Below are 17,775 nucleotides of genomic sequence, written 5' to 3' on the forward strand. Positions count from 1 at the left end.
ATAAGAGGAATAGAGCTAACAGATATGCTTTCATTTCCAAATCCACTGTAAACCAAATTATATTAGGAATCGCTAAATTAATGAAAAGTGCCATTGCTGAAGAAGTACTATTCTCAGTGCAACTTGACACAACTCAAGATGTAACACAAGCGGATAAATGTGCGATAGTCCTGCGATACGTTACCGACAAAGTTGAGGAGCGACTTATTGGTGTTGTTGATTTTGGAAAAGGCAGTGATCTGTGCAAATTGATGTCAAATGTTTTGGAACAAAATGGCATTGATATTACTAAATGTGTGTCAGATAGTACTGATGGCGCGTCTAATATGTCCGGGGCATACAATGGATTTACTACATTCTTAGAAAAAGCGTCTCCTGGACACATTCACACATGGTGTTATGCGCATGTTTTAAATCTGGTCGTATGTGACGCCACCAGCAGTAATGAAGCTTCAATGACACTTTTTGGTATACTTCAAAAGGCTGCTATGTTTTTTCGTGAGTCCTACTTGAGAATGGACTTTTGGACTGATCACATGAAAGAAAAAAAATTGGCCAAAACATTCACAAACGACTAAGTGTTATCGGTGCTATTAGATGGGGGTCCAAACACGATGCCCTTCAAAAGTTTTTTGGTACGTTTCGCGACGGTGAAGGAGCATTTTACACAGACGTCGTTCAAGTACTGGAAAAAGCAGTCTCTTCCACTAAATTAAGTGTTGAAGCACGCTATGATGCGCAGTGTCTATTAACGTCCTTATTGAAGTATAAGACTGTATTGACGGGATTTTTATATCTAAGAATAATGGAGCCAACCACACCACTGTCCAAATACCTACAGACGTCTGGATTGAATTTCATAAAGGCGTTTGAGGTGGTTAAAGTAACTATTTTAGAAATTCAGGCTCAATCACGCAATTTTGATCAAGTTAAGGTGGCTGCAGACCATTTCATTAATGTGTCCGCAACCATTCTTGACGAGAAAGAATGTGATTGTGTTATACAGACCAATTTGCCAATGGTACGCAAAAGAATAAGGAAAGTAATGGCAGGAGAATTAGCAAATTATGATCCACTTACAGATCCTTTAAAAAAGTTTGAAGTAGAGGTCCGCAATGGTATTCTAGATACAGTGTTAAGAAGTCTGTCGACTCGGATTGCATCACACGGTGAACTGTACTCTGATATGAGTTGTTTTGACCCCAACGGATTTTCTGAGTTATTGGAATGTAATATTCCAAAAAAAGCCCTTCAGAAAATCTGATGTCATATTTCGGCAACAGGTGTGTAAATTTACTTATAAATATAATTAATTGGTTTCTTGTTAAATTTTATTAGTAATTGCTTAAGTATTTTTGTTTTCCAAATTGGTAAACTTCATTAAATTTTTAATTAGCATTAGATAAGGTTATCTCTTTTGTTCTTTATTTTAAATACTTATAAGATTATCTTTATCTTTTCATATTTTAGGCGAAGAAGCGCAGCTGTTGCTTGAGCTGTTGGACTTTGCAAAAAAGTGGCCAGTTTTAAAAAAAACATTGGAAGAGAGTTACGATTGTTCTGATCAAATCACGATTGATGAGGATGAGATTGAAAATGAAGATGACGCCACCAACCATAAATGCGGCCCTTTATTGAAAATATAAACTTTACGGCAAGAGCTACTGCATGCTGCACAGGGCTTACAAATTCATGCTCACAATTTCAATTACCCAAGTGGCTTGTGAGAGGAGTTTCAGCAAGTTGAAAGGTGTCAAAACAAGATTGCGAAGTCAGTTGACAGAAGATCACTTGGACTCACTGTTGATGATGTGCATTGAAAAGGACATATTGAGTAACATAACCAACGATGAAATTATTGATGAACTTGCTAAATCGAGTGGTGAATTAAAAAAGTTACTGTTTTTTTAGTTTTTTTGATTTAAATATGAATTTATAATACAAATATAACACATGTACTTAAATGACATCTTCATTGATTTTAAACAAGTGTATACAAGTCCTTATTGTTCAATAGTGTTACAAAAGTATTTAAAAGTGAGGGGTTACAAGCGAATACGATTTAAAAAAAAAGGTCACTTGGTGGGCCTTTTTCATGATAGCATTTCCCGGGCCTTTTCAAAAGCCTAATCCGCCCCTGACAAAAATAACAATGTATTTGCCAGTAAATGTTATACAAAGTTGTTTAACAACATATGACCAATTGGAAGGTTCACTGTTTGGGAGTAAATTGTTAAAACAATTATTATTCGTATAACTTTTTTTCAAATAACAGATAGACGTTTCTTGATTGAAAAACTTTGTCCCTAACAACCATAAGTATGATGTGAACTAAGTAAGGCAAAAAAATAAATTTTAATGTTTTTGTCAACAAGATATCTAAGTTTAGACTGATTTGCATTAGATCTGTAAATTTTATTGTTAAATGACTACTATGATTATTTTAGGTTAAACTTTATTAATCTTTAATCTAAGATAGATAGCACATATTAGGGGGAAAAGTTTTTACTGTTTAATTTTATTTTAAATTTATGATGAGGTATTTTTAACCTTGATTTGAAAATAATCACCTCAGCTTTACGTTTATTAAAAGATATTTTGTTGATACTTAACCAGTCCCAGAGCTTTAGATTATAGTTGACGTGTTTATTAATTTCAATGAATGACTTATTGTTGACTAGTGTTGGACTATACAAAATTTCATGCCTTAGGACTTATCATTTATATATATGAACATTTAATGGACCTAGCACAGATCCTTGAGACACATCGCAAATATTATTGCTTGATTCGTGATATACCAAAGATATACCCTCTTATACCTTAGATACCATAGATATACTCCTCTTATACTCCCTTGAAATACCATAATATACTTTTCTTATACCATAGTAAGCTAGTTTTTCTAATTGAATTTTAATATCCACAATATCAAAGGCTTTTTGAATTATAAAGATAGCACAACCAAACAATCTTTTATCTATAGTGCTTCTAATATCTTCAGCCATATTTTTTTTTTTTAAATATAAGTTATTGTAATTTTTTTTACTTACTTTAAATAACAATTGAAGTGTATACGGTAAATTTAGTAACTATCATAAAATACAGTTTTATTTTCGGAATCTTTTGATTGTATATATTTTTTAAAAAGATTATTCTTGTATTTAATAAAGATTTTTAGATCATTAGAGATCCATGGTTGTGTTCTGAATTTCGTATCCATTTTTGTTAATCTACTAAAATGAGCATTAATATCAAGCAATTTATTTAAAGTGTTAATAGTTTTAAGAAACAAGCTATTACAGTCAGTATTACAAGAATCATTGGCAACCATATCATTAAAGTTTTTTATAAAATTAAAGAAAAATGATGCTTCATTAAAAACTCTGATTTCAATTCCAATTTCTTTAATAAACAAAAAACTGGATTTTAAATTGAAGTTTTTGTTAGATTTTACTTTTAAACAAAGAAATTGGAATTGAAATTGGTTTTTTGTTACTTTTAAGATATCACCTTTCTTTTAAGATGTCATGTGCAATCAGAAGTTGACGGAGGTGATCATATATAGATGTTGATTTACGGTTTGAAATTATGTTGTCAATTAATGTTTTAGTTTTATTAACTATACAAGTGGAATGGAAAATATGAGGCAAAAAGTAAATTTAAAAATTTTTGAGTCGAATGCAAGTCACTTTTAATTAAATTTATATTAAAATCACCTAGTAAAAATACAGTTTTATTTTCTTTAAAAAATTTGTCAAGTAATGGAAATATATAGAATCTATTAAACTCATTCTTTGTCATTATTGGATGTTTATAAATACAACCAATAACAATATTTGATTTTTTAAACTTTAAAGTGGATAATATATTATTTAAAGAAAACGAATTTGATTTAAATTGTTATTTTTATTAACTTTTTTATGACTAAATTTGTTTTTCTTTTTTTTTATTTGAGAATAATAATTTATTATTGTTTCATAAGATGAAAATACGTTGTATCAAAATTAAATAAACATATAAATATTAAAAAAACAGCAAATCTAAAGAAACAGCTAAGAAAAAATTGCATTTTTAAATGTTATTTAATGATCGAAATAACGCTATTAAGCCAAAGTTTAGGTACTAGTTTTGATACAATGTTTGCCAAACTGTCATTTGCCAAACAATTTACTAAATACAGCAAAGTTTTCATGTTGATATTGAACTAGTATACATAGATTTTTGGTTTATGTCGGTTTCGACGTGTTTTAAATTTTGGTTAATCAACTATTATTTTAAATTGTGTCGCTGTAAATATATCAAATATCAGTCTATCAATTAGTCAATGCATATGGTTTAAAAATATTATATATATATATATATATATATATATACATATATAATATATATATATATATATATATATATATATATATATATGTATATATATATATATATATATATATATATATATATATATATATATATATATATATATATATATATATATATATATATATATATATATATATATATATATATATATATACAGGTATTAGTGTTAAATAAAAGATAAAATTTATAAATATCAGAAATAATATTACCAATATTATAGATTTTTTTGACTTTTGTTATTTTATTATCAGAAACACGCTTTATATAAAAAAAATTCTATGATTTAAAAATATAAGTTTTATCTGATAAATTTTAGGCATCAGATCTATGATAATTTATATTTAATTAAATGCATATAGTTGTTGTTGCCCTTGTTTCTTCAATAAAGTTTCGAGGTTTGAGTTATATGGCATTTTTTTTACAGTTTGAAATTTGCAATTTATTGACATCAATAAAAGATTTTTGATATTAAATTTATCGTATTTCATTTATTAACTGACATCTTTTATATTTAACAAACAAATTGTTGTTTTGTTAAATAAAAAAATTTACATAAAAATCAGGTTTCATCAAAATAATAACAAAAAAAAAATAAACATGTTTTTACCACTAATACTCTTTCAAATCGGAAACGAAGTTTTTAAATTTGACTGAATTCTGTTCTGTAAATTTTTCCAAACGTAACTCGTAATAAATGTTGTCAGAAGTAATAACATTAACAACATAATAATATTGTTACATATAGAACAGGAAGACTGAAAGTTACAAAATATTACGCAGTAGCAGTATTTTATTTAACATCAAAATAATTTTGCTATATTGTTTGCTATTGTAACATAGTAAGATTTTAACATATTAGATTACCGTACCATTACGTATTAAAATACCACATGAATAACATGTAATACTTAGGTTTATAAATGACTAATATACCGAATATACTATTTAAAATCACCTTAAAATATTATTTAGATAGCAAATCTTTACAATACTTTCAAGACAAATGCAACGTTTAGCATTGTTATTCATTCTATAAAGTAAGTGATTTTCAGTTGATGTTAAGTATCAATGAATATATATTGCTATTACCGAATGTTTTTCATTTTTAAGTCGCTTTATATAAGATGAAAATTTAAATTTTGGTTTGTGATAGTTGTCTTTATAGTTTCATCATTCAGCTATATCATCAGCAGTCATCAGCAGTGGCAGATTTATTATTTTAAAGGAAAGAGAGAACGCATTCAAACACTACTGTTATGTGTTATTCTCCAATGAATAATAAATATAGTTTTTTGCATATAACCTGCATACATTCAAATTGCCTAAGATAAACTCTCTTTTTCTGGATTTCTTTTCTCAGAGATTATTGCAATTTTTTTGCTTTGTTTATTTTAATGTTTTTTATGGCTTTTGTATAAGAAATTGTTGATTTTTTTTATTATAAGTAAACAAAACGTTTAACAATACAATAGTAATTAACCAGTATTATCAAAAAATATAAAATTAAAAGTAAATACCGTTTCAGAAAACCTATATACAATTAAGATAAGGTATCTTAATTACAAAATACCGTTTAACAAGCCAATCAAAAATAAAATCAATTATTTTAAGTTACATTTATATGACACTTATAAAAGAGAAACGAGATCAGAAGAACTCGAAAATATTTTTATTTGAGGAAATAACTTTTTTCAGTTTGTTTTTGAAAGTTGAAAAATGTATGAGTAAAATAATCTTTAAACTTTATAAGTCGTGCTTAATGTTTCTGTTGCCAGAAATAGGATCTAAATGACTTTTTTAGTACTTAACTATGCGATGTTTCAAGAAATAAGATGCCATTGAAGTGAGTAATGAAGTTTAATTAATGCGTGTCTTTGAAAGAAACTTCTCGCTATATATAATACTCCAGTAATTTTTGAAATTTTGTTACGCATGGTTATCAATATGATTTTACCATGTAAGATTTTCATCATTAAGAACCCAAAAAAATGTATAACTTTTGAAAGTTTTATTTGAATATAATCTATATATAATTGAGGTATATCATTTGGCAAAAGATATTTTTTCGGATTTTGGATATAATAGAATATAATAATTTTGGATTTTACTTCGTTTATTCATAACTCATTTGACTTGAACCATTTTGAAATTTTAATTAGCTCTGTATTCATGTCATTAAATAGTCTTTAATGACATGAATACAGAGATACTATTGCTAGAAAGAAAAAAAGTTTTCATCAGCAAATATGTAAGCACTGCTTTTAAGTTTAAGGAATTATAAAGATCATTAATATAAGTGAAAAAAAGAAGTGATCCTAGTATAGACCCTTATTGGACACCACATGTTATATCTAGTAAAGGATATTAGTAGAAGATTCATCAATTTGCATATGCTGCTTACGATCGTTTAAATAGCTCTTTAGTAATATTAGAAAAATACCACAGATTCCACGATTTTTTTAATTTTTTATTAAGAATCTCATGATCTATTGTATCGAAGGCTTTTGATAGATATATAAAAACTGCATGAATAAATTGTGATTTTTCAAAGGAATCTGCAATATTTCTAGTCAGATGAAGCACTGCGTGTTCAGTGGTTTTATTTTTTTTAACGCATGTTGGGTTGTATTTAGTATTTTATTTAAAAAAAGATAATCATAAATTTCATTGTAAAGGATCCTTTCAAAAATCATTGAAAAACCAGAAAGAACAGAAATTGAACGATAAACAGTTTAACTTAATAAATCCCCCATTAAATATTAGTGTAACTTAAGCTATTTTTTAATTGATCTGGAAAGATAACTTGTTTTATTGAACACCTACAGACCTGAAAGAGTATAGCTTTTATGATCTCGTAAGAACCGATTATAATGTTATCATTTGATTGATCTGAGCCTATCGATTTAATGATTTTAAGCATTTTGTAAGAACATACAAAGTCTTTAATGGAAACGTCAAAGTTATTATGTATAGAATTTATCGGAAGATTAAAATTATTTATTGTGTTAGTTATAATTGGAATAGTTTTTGCTAAAACTGAACCAATAGTTACATAAAAGTTATTTAATTGATTTGCAATTTCTTTAGGATTATATAAAAAATAATTCATCATCGTTATTACAACTACACTATAACTATTTTTTAAACTTCAAAATAAAATTAAATAAAAAAGTCTTATGGCTTATTGGCTCTTATTTAACTTTCCGAAATAGTTTTAAATTCACAATAGTTAATTTTAGTTTACATTACTTATCCAGAACATTGTTTACATTCACATTATCGTTAAAGTATAATTACCAAACATTAAATACACAGAGTTGTACAGTATTTTAAATAAAATTGATTATTAAAAGTTATTTAGGTCTTTTAAAGTTTATAAACTTTCAATAATATCATTATAATAGGATTATACCGCATTTTGCTAATAAGCTCTAATTGGATACACAGTACTTTGAAAGTAAATGCTAATTTCTAGACAAAAAACATGTTCTTTTATTTAACATTATTTCAATTATTATTATTATCTAATAGACTTTACGTATATATATGTTAAGCAAATGGATATACCGTATTTTGAAAATACACTCGTCATCTAAATGTATATGTATATATATATATATATATATATATATATATATATATATATATATATATATACATATGTATATATATTGAACAGGCCGTAAAGTTTATTAGTATGCTTGATAACAGCTCATTGTTAAATTGTTGACTTTATCACATATATACAAGCGGATAAAATATGTAAAACCACTTTTGACTATGTTACATGTGACGGCGTAAATTGAATAATAGACCTACAATTCTATCCGCCATTTGGAACAACTATTTTAGCTCATTTGATAATAAAATGGAGTTTTTTAGTCTCCCGAAAGCTAACCACACATTTTTAAACAAAAAATTTCTAATTACTACAAAGGTCATCATAAATCAATAAAGTAAGGGCCGGAAAAAGTCAACTAGGAAAATTTTTCTGATACCACAAACAAGAATGAATAATATTATTATACACTGAACTTATATATGATCTTTGAAAAAAATTTATTCTAAAAAAAGACCCAAGAAAATGACTTAAAAACTAAAGAAACGCTATGGATGATGAGTAAAATAAAAAGTCTCAACTTAAGACATCACTATGTAACAAAATGTAGCCTCAAAATGAAAAAAAAATAAATTCGTGAAAGAATACTGCAAAGAGTCAAGAGATATAATAAAAAATTCATAAAAATCAAAAAAACTTTAGAATTTTATTTAGCGAATGACAGTTAAAATCCGACAAAACTGTTTTTATATATAAATAGCAAGTTAAAAATATCCACTTCAATACAAGCCCTTATATCTCATAACGGTGAACTAAAAAACAGTGAAAAAGACAAATCGCAAAGCAACTACCAATCATATTTAAAATCTTGCTGCGTTTAGGAGTCGTACCAAAGCATGGCTAGCCGCAAATGCAACACCAACATTTAAAAATAGAAGCCAAGCAGATCAAGAAAACTATAGACCAATCAGCTTTACATTAGTTCCATGCAAAGTTATAGAAAAAAGTATTAAAGAAAGATTTTGTTTTGAGTAAATCATGTATAACAAATCTTCTGGAAACTATAAACTTATAGACCACCAAAGCCGTTGCATATTATTGCTTATATATAACAGCACTTAATATTGTGTTTCTTGACTTTTCAGGCACATTTGATTAAGTACAGCATGTGAGACTTACTAGAAATCTGAGCAAATAAGGCATAAAAGATCATATACTTTTTTGAATTTGTTTATTTTAAACATGTTGACAAAAGTGAAGAAATTGTAAAATAATTATAAAAGTGTAACCAAGTAAGCTAAAAGTAAAGTAGTTGTAAAATAAACTATAAAAGTGAGTAATAAGATTAAATAACAAAGTAATAGATTTATCTCTTCTACATTATTTAAGTAATACATATTTTTACATATTAAAAGAATAACAAAAAAAAAAAAAAAAAGAAGTATAAAAATTTAAAGAAAAAACAACAAAAAACTCATTAAGTGCATATATATGTGTATACACTTGATGAGATTTTTGTTGTTGTTTTCTTTTATTTTATATGCTAATTTCTATATATATGAAATTTCTTGGGGTGCAAAATAAAAAGGATATCTTACGTTGATTATATAATAAATCAGAATTTATTGACTCCATGATTAGATAATGGTGTTGTTTCCGAAAAATACTCTCAATGAAATAATACATATTAAAATTAAAAAAAACGCATTTCAATTATCTTAAAACTATAAACACATTGTGATCTACACGAATGTAACTATAAATATAATGTATTTCAATAAAAGATTTCAATATATTAAACACGTTTAACTTTCAGAGAAATAAAGCCAAAGCATAAAGGAAGATCATCATTACCATTTGATGTCTTCATGTGCTAACGCTTGATACTATTAGACCTCCAATTTTACTAAATCTTTTTTTCTTGGCAATGTGTCAGGTGAATTAAAAGTCAATTAAACAGTTTTGCAACTAATTTCTAATAATAAATAGATATAAAAGCACTAAACTTACATTTAAAAGTGGCAATATATATATATATATATATATATATATATGTATATATATATATATATATATATATATATATATATATATATATATATATATATATATATATATATATATATATATATATATATTGATATTTAAGGCTGTTTTGTATTAAAATAATAAAACAAAACTCAAAGTCGTAAAAGAGTGCTCAATATTAAAAAGATATTTCAAATCGAGCGATATACATATATATTAACGAAGAAAAAACAACTTTTTCTATGGTACTTTGAGTTTCATGCCTATACGGCAATCATCGGCCATTGAATACAAATTCAAAAACAAAAAAAACCGCTAAAATTACAAAATACTGTGTAGTGGGATCTTAACGTCGCTAAGACACACTCGATGGCAACGAAAAAACAAAACATTAGCTAGTCACCGGTGTCAAAAAATAATAAAAGGAATTATTTTTGTGTCTGCATTTTGAAATCAACTCATTTTGTTTATTCAACAAGTTATCATCTTTAAATGTTAAAATAAGGAATTTTTCGTATAAACAAAGATTGCAAATTTTTGACAAAGTGTTATAAGGATTGCAACGTTTTACAATTTTCCACTTAATTAAGGGTGTAAACATTTTGTCTTTTTTGTCCCAAATTTCTTTAGACAATTCGGTATCATTTTTATATTTATTAATGTTAAAAGATGTTAGATTGTTAGCATACCCAAATTGTAATGGAGTTTCACATAAGCCAAAATATACTTTTGCTTAGTAGTCAGGTTCATTTGACGATTTGACGATCGCTTGATAAACGATGTTCTTCGACAAGCACTGATTGTTCATGGGACTGATGGATTTATTGACACAACTGCATGTTTTTCCCTCATCTTTACCTTGGCTATATAATATCCTGTGATTGTACGAATTAATGATGGACTTGATGTTTGGCATACATGAGTAGCTTATTTTAATGGTATTTCGATTAAATAACTTACGAAGTTTGTGACCAACTGGAAAGTGCAGTTTTACCATGTTCAATAAATGACTTTCTATTTTTGTTGCAACACTGGTACTAGAAGGTGGGTTGCACCAGATTATATTTCGCTTGTGATTTTTGAATGGGATCTGTTTTTTATTTGAATGGTAGGCGAATTTGCAAATAAAACCTGATTTAAATAATGCATCTTGATAAAGAGGAATGGTTTGTTTAAAATATTTTCGTTAGAAGAATTGGTTGACAATCTTAGTTCGATAGTTTGAGGAAGGCTTTTTAATATACTAAGAGGGTGGTTAGTGGCAGTATTTATATAACTGATTGAATTATCAAGCTTGCAATAAGGTTGGAAAGAACTGTCAATAAGATTCAATGTTAAAGCCAGATAATTATCAACTTTAAAATTACAGCTGATGGATATAAGAAGATCATTATTATTAAAAATTTTCACGAAGTGGCTTATAATTTTTTCCAACTGTTGGCCACTCCGAACACTGCTAGACCATCATCTCTATACAATCTGAATTCATTTTTATTTTAAGATTATATTCCAACTAACTCACAAACTTCTGCGCCATCAAAGACTACCATGGTGACATCAAATAAGCCTCCTTTTTTTTTAATACAGGCTTCACCGTTGTAAAATAATAATGAATTCCTGGCATGATATAATAACTTTTTTTCATCTTGTTTTATAATTAAGCATTTTTCAGCAAAGGTTAAAGCGTTGTTCAGTAAATGTTTTTCTTTAATACTTTGAAACCAATCTATAACGTTCTGTGAGTTCAGCCATTGATTGATGCAAACTTTTTTTCTAAGATCACTATTTATTTTTGATAGAATAACTTTAGAAACTCTTCCTACTTCGTTTTTTGCAGGATTTAATAGGCGAACTGTAGGGTTGTTTAAAAAAAATATCATTGTGGTCTTTTAGGATGATAAAACAATTAGAGGTGCGATTTAATTCAATTGTGTTGAAAACATCATGATTAGTTAAAAGGTGTTTGCTTTCAATATTTATTTGATCTTTAAGATTTAAGTCAACCTTTTTATATGTAGATGTAATGGCGTTCTTAAGGAGGTGGTTATACTCTTCTTCGATAATTCTGTACATATTAGAGGTTTTTTCGGCTTGAGTTAAAGTATTATGTGATTTACGCAAAGATTTTATATCGCAAGAATGCTTTTTTTGAAACTTGTTGTTCACAAATCACAAGCGAAACATAATCTGTTACAACCCACTTTTCAGTACCAATGTTGCAACAATAATAGGAAGTCGTTTTTTGAACATGGTAGACATGCACTTTCCGTTAGGTCACAAACTTCGTAAGTTAATTAATTGAAATACCATTAATATTAGCTACTCATGTATGCCAAACATCAGGTCCATCATTAATTCGTACAATCACAGGATATTATATAGCCAAGGTAAAGATGAGGGAAAAACATGCAATTGTGTCAATAAATCCATCTGTCCCATGAACAATCAGTGCTTGTCGAAGAACATCGTTTATCAAGCGACCGTGTCGTCAAATGAACCTGACTACAAAGAAAAAGTATATTTTGGCTTATGTAAAACTCCATTTAAATTTAGGTATGCAAACCACCTAAAATTTTTAAACAAAAATAAATATAAAAATAATACCGAATTGTCTAAAGTAATTTGGGACATAAAAGACAAAATGTTTACACCCTTAATTAAGTGGAAAACTGTAAAACGTTGCAATCCTTATAACACTTCGTCAAAAATTTGCAATCATTGTTTATACGAAAAAATCCTTATTTTAAAATAGAAAGGTGATAACTTGTTGAATAAACGAAATGAGTTGATTTCAAAATGCAGACACAAAAATAATTCCTTCTATTATTTTTTGACACCGGTGATTAGCTAATGTTTTGTTTTTTCGTTGCCATCGAGTATGTTTTAGCAACGTGAAGATCCTACTACACAGTATTTTGTAATTTTAGCGGTTATTTTGATTTTGAATTTGTATTCAATGGCAGATGATTGCTGTATAGGCATGAAACTTAAAGTACCATTGAAAAAGATGTTTTTTCTTCGTTAATATATATGTATATTGCTCTATTTGAAATATCTTTTTATTATTGAGCACTCTTTTACGACTATGAGTTTTGTTTTATTATTTTAATACAAAACAGCCTTTAATATCAAAATATATATATATATATATATATATATATATATATATATATATATATATTATATATATATATATATATATATATATATATATATATATATATATATATATATATATATATATATATATATATATATATATATATATATATATTATATCTTCTCTATAGATTAAAAAACTAATTTACTCACAATATTGTATTATCTTCATTTTAACTTTTTACACTATTAGTGATCATCATTCTTGATTACATTGTTAAGCTAACACCATTATTAAATTTAACTCTAAAAATTAACTCAATCACAACTCAATCGCCTTTTTGGTATGTAAAAATATTTTCAAAAATTGAATAATTGATAATAATAATGATGAGAACAGTTATAATACTACACTTATTGACATAATTAAAAGGAAATGTTTAATTTACATACGATTAAACACCCAGTCACGCAAAATAAATGCCATGTCAAACTTGTAAAATAAGTATTAAATTGTAAGCAAAATATATATAAAAATAAGCAAAGTAAACGAAGGAATAAAATTTAAAATAAACTTTGTAAATGAGTATAAACTATAAAATCCAATACACTGTAATGCTTGACTAATACAATATAAACATTTTAACAATAAAATCAGTTTGTGTTTGAAGAAAAGTATATAAAATATCAAAGAAAAATTAGAGCAATTAAAAAAACCATTAAGTATTTTTAGCTTACACTTTCAAGGCACGTTTTGCACAAGCAATATTTCTGTCAGGAGCTTGCATTAGTCATCTCCTTTTGGACCTCTCTTGTATTACATGCTCCTTTTTCATGTTTTTTAACTGTAACTGTTAAATTTAAAACAAGGTATTTAGATGTGATCCACTTAAAAACCACAAAACAAGTTTCAATAAATTACTTATTGTTGATTATGCCAGTAATTTGTTTCAACTACAACGAAGTGTTGCAACATTAACTGAGCTTTTTTTATTTAACTGTATATTAAAATATTCCTCTTACTTATATTAAAAAGTCTCCACTTTGAGCAAGTCTCACAACAAACGAAAAAATAAAATTATTTTATGCCACTTAACTGCAGATGTACCCATTTATATAAGTAAATGATATAAATATATATCTATATATGTTATATTTAACATTATATTTATGTATATATAGAAATATGAAATAAATACATATCGATATGTATATATATATATATATATATATATATATATATATATATATATATATATATATATATATATATATATATATATATATATGTATATATATATATTATATTATAATAGTTTTATATTTATGTATATATTCAAATATATAAATACTTAAACATAATTATACGTACATCATTTACTTATACAATAAATGATATAGATATTAGATATATGACATAAAGTATAAATGATTTGACGTCCTTAAATTATACTATTATTATTAAATTAACAAGCTAAAAGTTATACCTCGTTGAAATATAACATTTGCTGAATGTTATAACCTATGAAAATATTCATTATTAAATAGTATAACCTATGATAGTATAGTCTATTCAACATAATATAACTTATGACAATATATTACATAATTTCATAATATTTTATTTTATTTTAAAAGTAAGTAAATATTTTTTTAGGATCCCAAATATGCTTTTAATATAAAGTATAAATGATACTCAAACAACATTTACTTACTTAAAGTAAGTTTTTATTTTAAAAATAATACTTTTAAAATAAAATCAAATATTATAATATTATATAATATAAATATTAGATAATTAACAGTTTTAAGCAATGCCATCTTCCAAATTTTATCAAAATATTAAAAGAAAATTTTTACTTGCACTAATTATACCATTAAATTTTGGATGTTGGAATAAAATGTTGCAATAACATAAACAATTCTATTTAGATTATAATCCGAAAACACTAACTAACTGATAATTTTTAATAAAAACTAACAGTGCTAAACTAAAGAGGCAGTTACCAGATTAGATCTAAAATAAAATCAAATAATAAAAGTAAAAGTTTTACAATTAAAACTTACAATCCTTTAAAAACAATTTTTAAGGTTACTTACAGGTAACACATCATGAAAAACTAAAACAATAAAAAATGACTATTAGCCGGTGCTTGTAACTTCTAAATTTTGGCACCAACCATCAACTGTATGATTTAACTAAAATAAGGCTGATGATTGAAAAATTAATATAACTGACAAATACGGCTAGGCATCAGGCGTTAAGCAACATCAATCAGTTGTATTTTATGCACAAAAAAATGTTGTTTATTTTATAACTGACATCATGCAAAATCTATATCTAAAAAAACATGTTTACATATTCAAACATCACAACAGCAATATTACAAAATCATGCTATTAAATTGTACTTTAATAAAAGTAAAGTAATTCTTAGACAAGCATATGTTTTTATAAAATTATAAAACATATGCTTGTCTTAGTAAATTTACAAAAATGTTTTATATAGATGTATACTTTTTATATTTTATTAATATATAAAAAATATATCTATATAAAATATATATATACATATTATATATATATATATAGATATCTATATACATATATGTTTATTAATACAAAAATAGCAGCAGCAATACTACAAAACTATGCTAGCAGTTTGTATTTCACTAAGCCAAGCATATGTTTTTATTATACAACACAAGAGAGAAAACAATATTGTTTACTTTTTGCAATTTTATAAAACTGCAGACAAAGCAGCTAATTATCTTCACTGAAGATAACTTTTTGCTTTATTGCATTATAGCGTAAAGTAAATAATGCATTATGAAAGGTTAAAAGCTTTCTGAATCGAAACAAGTTTATCCTATTTTGAGCTTTTGAGGCATGGTTCTGAACAAAAATGTTGCTTAAGATAAATGCATTTTTATAAATAAAAAGCATAAAGAATTTACTTCTTTGGACAACTTCTTGGAAATTTCATTTAATAAAACCCTGGCTAATGGCTTTGAAGCAATTCGTACGTTATAAAAAATGTCAGATATAATTAATAAGGCACTTAACGAACTTTACAATGCTAATTGCAAAATTCTTATGGGATTTATTGGCTTGTTTATCAATGTTTTTCAAGTTTCCCAATTAATTTCCAGACTTTTTATTTCTAAATTCAGATCATAAATTTTGGTTCAACGAACGTTGCAAACGTTTAACTGCATTTGCAATTGTTCAAGAACTTTCTATGAACATTTATAGAAAGAGCTCAAGAGATCGCAACGTTTGTTGAACGTACTTAATCATTTTGTGTTTTCTTGGCAAGGACAGATCCATGAAATTTTAGTGGGGAGGAGGGTTTTTTATTATTGAAATATTTTGTATCACATTAAAGTCTTCTAATAAAAAGCGGTTCTTCATTTCAAACATAGTTTAGGAATTTTAGATTCTATGGGGGTGGGGGGGATGCATAACCCCATCCCCCTTGGATCCGTCACTGCTCCAATTAGCCCTGGTAAAAGTATTTTAACTTTTATGGTCTTGGCATCATGCTATAAATCTCAAATACATTACGAACTGATACAATATTTGTTAAAAATTAAACTTACAGACAGTTTAAGAACATTTTAAAAGCTATTGAAAACTGTCATTGTCCTTACAATAAAAAAAAATGCCAGTATAAAATGCACAAGTAGTGACTAAATACTTTATTTAGTCACAATGTAGTAAATTGGCACCTGGAATTTATAATTGTTTATAAGAATTATTAGTATAATTAGTTTTATATTTAATTTTTTTTTTAGAAACGACGAGCTATAACTAATTCAATCGTCATGTTCCAACTAATCGATTAAGTTGAAAGTAAATAATTGATAAAACTCAATTTTGAAAAAAAAATAATTCGCAGATCTGATTATATATTTCGTATTTATATTTTTTAAAGTTAAATGTTTAAAATTTTAGTCAAGGATTCTATTTTGATTCTTTGTGTGGTGTTAATAAATCAATAAAAGCAAAATTAGTTTTCATTTATACTGATTTATAAGAAACGCATTGACTAGAATTAGAATAAAGGGTTTATTTATAATTAATATAAAAAATATTTGTTATAGTTTATATTTCCATTTATTTTAATATTTCTGTAATGCTCAAAATTATATTTGTGGAATGATGTTTTTTGTGTCTGTGTTGATTTTCTATATGAAGATACTTAGTTGTCATTAGGAAATAAAGATATTTTGAACTATTCTATGTATCAGCTTTTTTATGAATATTAAATCAGAAACTACTGTTTTTTAAATTTTTCAGTATCAGTGACAGGGCGTAGTTTTTTTATTTTTGGAAGTAAATACATAATAAACCTATAACTTTCTTCATACATTATTGGATTAACATTTCACAAAAATTGGTCTTTATAATGTGTGCTTGTGTTTTTTTGTTTTTTTTTTTATATCCGAACATTAAGTATAAGTTTTCTGAATTATTCAGTAAAGTATTTATTCACGTTGCTAGCTAGTTTTTGGTCTTATTCAGCTGAAAGGAGTAATATTTATTGAGTTCTTTCTAGTACCGTGTTTACAATTGAAAATAGAATTTTACTTGAAGCGTTTTTTACCGAAGGCCTTTTTTTCAAAAAAAGTAAAAGAAATATTAAAGTTAAATTTAATTCTTTTTAAATTTTTAACTCTTTTTTTTACAAAAAAGTTTACAACTCTATA

At 26.0% G+C, this 17,775-nt stretch overlaps 1 protein-coding gene across 1 annotated transcript in view; it reads left to right on the top strand.

Moving 5' to 3' along the window:
- Positions 1–17,357, top strand: part of LOC136080636 (uncharacterized) — a 184,705-nt gene extending 167,348 nt beyond the window's left edge. The window contains exons 18-19 of the mRNA XM_065797540.1: positions 5,350–5,414; positions 16,861–17,357. Coding sequence (XP_065653612.1) covers positions 5,350–5,414; positions 16,861–16,876 — 81 coding nt within the window. The 3' untranslated portion in view covers positions 16,877–17,357. The remainder of the gene's footprint in view (positions 1–5,349; positions 5,415–16,860) is intronic.
- The last annotated feature ends 418 nt before the right edge of the window (positions 17,358–17,775 follow it).

The sequence above is a fragment of the Hydra vulgaris genome, chromosome 05 (assembly GCF_038396675.1).
Source record: "Hydra vulgaris chromosome 05, alternate assembly HydraT2T_AEP".
Classification (NCBI taxonomy): Eukaryota; Metazoa; Cnidaria; class Hydrozoa; order Anthoathecata; family Hydridae; genus Hydra; species Hydra vulgaris.